Source organism: Dysidea avara, chromosome 11 (assembly GCF_963678975.1).
Source record: "Dysidea avara chromosome 11, odDysAvar1.4, whole genome shotgun sequence".
NCBI lineage: Eukaryota > Metazoa > Porifera > Demospongiae > Dictyoceratida > Dysideidae > Dysidea > Dysidea avara.
In genome coordinates, this window is record NC_089282.1 from 12,643,374 (window position 1) to 12,646,605 (window position 3,232).

Sequence of the window (3,232 nt, forward strand, 5' to 3'; positions counted from 1 at the left end):
ACTAAAAAGATGTAGGTGGACGAGATGGATGAGTTGGGACCATGGGGTCTGTCGGATGAGGACGACCGTCACGAGGATCGAGACAAGGATGTATCGTTAACATGTCAGGACACAAAGTGTCATATTCAAAACAAATGGCAGTTACTAGAAGAAGAATTAACTTGTACCTCCTGTGAAAATTTATTTGTAGGACCAAAGACGGTTCCATGTTTGCATACGTTTTGTGCGAGATGCGTTGAATCTGCAGTGGACGCTGAGACTGGAAATTTTAATTGTGCCGTGTGTAGTACGGTGTTTTCCAAAGAAGAAATAGTCGATATTCCTTTTAATGCCTCTATCAGTCGCCTTGTGGCTATCACCAAGAAACACAAAGGTATAGAAAAGACATGTGAGAAAGCCTTTGACAAAGATGCTTCAGATTTAATGGCTATGTGTGGTCAATGTGAGGAAGGTACTCCTGCCATGTGGTGGTGTCTGGTTTGTGATGATGCAGAAATGTGCGAAGAATGTTACAAAAGTCACTGTAGACTGAAGGTATACAAATCACACAAAGTTGTATCACTAAAGGATTTCATACAGAGTCCTAATGTAATTTTGAACTGCTCCCCACAACTTGATTACTGTAAAGAACACACCAAAAATCCTCTTGATTTGTATTGTAATAGCTGTTGTGAGTTTGTATGTACAGCCTGTCCTTGTTCAACTTCTGGTTCACAAAAGAAACATGATGTTGATACTGTCAATAATGTGTGTGAGGCGAAAAGAGTCAAAATAAAAGAAATGAATGAGATGTTGTGGTCATTGTTACAGAACACAGACATGGCAATTCAGTATAGCAAGACTGCAGAACAACAATTAAATGAAAACGTCACTAAAGAAATTGAATGGGTGCACCAAACATTTGAGAAAATTCATAAACTTGTGGATCAGCACGAAGAAGATATTTTGTCTGGCCTTGAAACATTCAAGTCAACTAAAGAAGGTTTACTTACAACACAAAGAACCAAATTGGACAAATTCAAAGAACGGTTGTCACAATGCACACGGTTCACTTCTAGCATTTTGTTTCCATTTAGGTCCAAGGAGTTGTTTATTTATAGCGAATGGATTACCGACAAGATGGGCGAATTGACTCAAGTGAAAAATCTTGATGCGGTTTACAAGGCTGATGATGATAATGCACTTAAACATGATTCTTTTGCTATCGATGAGCTAGACTATCAACTGTCATTGCTGCATCATATGTGTAATCCTCCTCACCTGCCATATTGTACTGTTAGTCTGTTAAATAAAACATTGGATTTGATTGAGGTAGAAGTGCTACTAAAGGATCAACAAAGCCTTCCTGTTTCATATCAACTGCCTTACCTTGACTTTAAGTCGGACAAACCAAAACAGTTTTTTACCAATGTTGATTGGAAAACCAAAGAGAAAGGTGTTTATGTTTTCTTGTACACTCCTTCTAAAAAGTCATATCATAAGTTAGCCATTACTTGGAAGGATAGTGTTATACATGAAATCAAAGTGTGGGAAGAAGAAGGTTCCTTGTTTTGTATACAACAGCCAAATTTTCATTTGGGATCATTCTATAGCAAAGAAACCATTATTAGTACAACAACACCTCGTCTTCTATCTTTTGATCATGTCCATCCGCCATACTGTAAGGTTAATGTCTTAACTAATACGTTGGCTTTTGTTGAAGCAGAAGTAATACTAAATGATGAAAACAACCATCCTGTTTCAAGTCAGATAGCCCATCTTGGTGTCAAGTCAGAAATAACAGCTTCATATTATACTAAAGCTGATTGGAAATACAAAGAGAATGGTGTTTATACTCTGTCGTACACTCTAAAGGAGAAAAAACCACAAAAATTAGCCATAACATGGAAGGATCAAGTTGTAGGTGAAATAAGAATGGAAGGAAAGTTGTTTCACTTTCCTGTTATTACTAGATACACTAGTATTGTAGATTACAACAAAAAACGCAAGAGAAGGCATTTGTAGAAACCAAAATTTTTAACAAACTCACTGGATGCTTTAGTTGTTAGTGACCCTGGTGACAGCAGGCTTATTCTTTTTGGCAGTTATTATTGCTACAACAGTGTTATTACAAATGGCAACCAAATAGGTTTTAAACCTAGTGGGACTGCTATAGATCCACATGGTCACTTGTATGTTGCAAACCCTGCTCAGAATTGTATTATGAAGTTTGAGAAATATGAGCGCTCTCCTAGCATCTTTGATTATTTATATGACCATGGTTGTTCATTCAAGAGTATCAGTTCATCTTACTTTGGTGGATGGTCACTAACTGGAGATGACAGATTGCAAGATCCACAAGGCCTTATCATATCTAAGTATGGCTTCATGTATATCTGTGATCAAGGTAACAATTGTATACAGGTGTATCATATCCCAGAAGATGGCAAAGAGCAATTCAAGTACTCTTATTGTGGTCAAGATGACAGCTTGTTTAACCGTCCTACTGACGTGGCCCTTAACACTGGTGAAGATAAACTGTTTGTTACTGATACTGATAATCATAGAGTGCAAGTGCTCACCATTGATGACCCATCCACAACAGAGATGACATATTCCTTCTCTATAGAACACTCAAGTATGCAGTTTCCATTCGGTGTCTTCTGTACTGTTGACAGTGAAGTGTTTGTTACTGCTAAGGATAATGTGTTTGTGTTCAAGGAAGATGGCACATATGTTTTTGCCATTGACTTTAAAGACCAGGAACCGACAGGAATTACTGTGAACCAACAAGGAATGCTTGTTGTTTCCCTTACCCAGGATGGTGAAGTAGTATTTTATTCGTGATGAGTATTGCTGCATTACCTGCTTTATTTTTTGTAAACACATAATAATAATAAACCTATACATGCTTTTTGTAGGTGAAGAAAGTAAAATTTAATTTACAGTGTTTCTGTAATGCATGCACATGTTAAGTTTGGTGCTGTGAGAAATTTGAGATTATAACTTGTGATTTGTATTAACTGTATTGAAGGGTATTATGTGCTTTACTGTTTTACTTTGTGCTGTCAACTACTAGCTATAGTAAACTGCAAATTTTTGGGACCCAATTTGCTTCTGTGGTAGAGTCTGATCACTCTGATATGTAAATCTCAGTAACTTGTAGGGGCCACATTCTACATATATATACATGTACTTTCAGCTCAAGGTCACTGTAAAACATTATCCACATTTAGTTCAAGGCTAACATGCA

At 37.1% G+C, this 3,232-nt stretch overlaps 1 protein-coding gene across 1 annotated transcript; it reads left to right on the plus strand.

Annotated features, from left to right (window-relative positions):
* On the plus strand, positions 1-2,004 carry LOC136237676 (tripartite motif-containing protein 2-like). Its single transcript, XM_066027893.1, has one exon. The coding sequence runs from the start codon at positions 25-27 to the stop codon at positions 2,002-2,004; it is 1,980 nt and encodes a 659-aa protein (XP_065883965.1). The 5' UTR covers positions 1-24.
* The last annotated feature ends 1,228 nt before the right edge of the window (positions 2,005-3,232 follow it).

Excerpts from the sequence above, each read along its gene's own strand:
- LOC136237676 (XM_066027893.1), top strand. The coding sequence starts at position 25 with ATGGATGAGTTGGGACCATGGGGTCTGTCGGATGAGGACGACCGTCAC.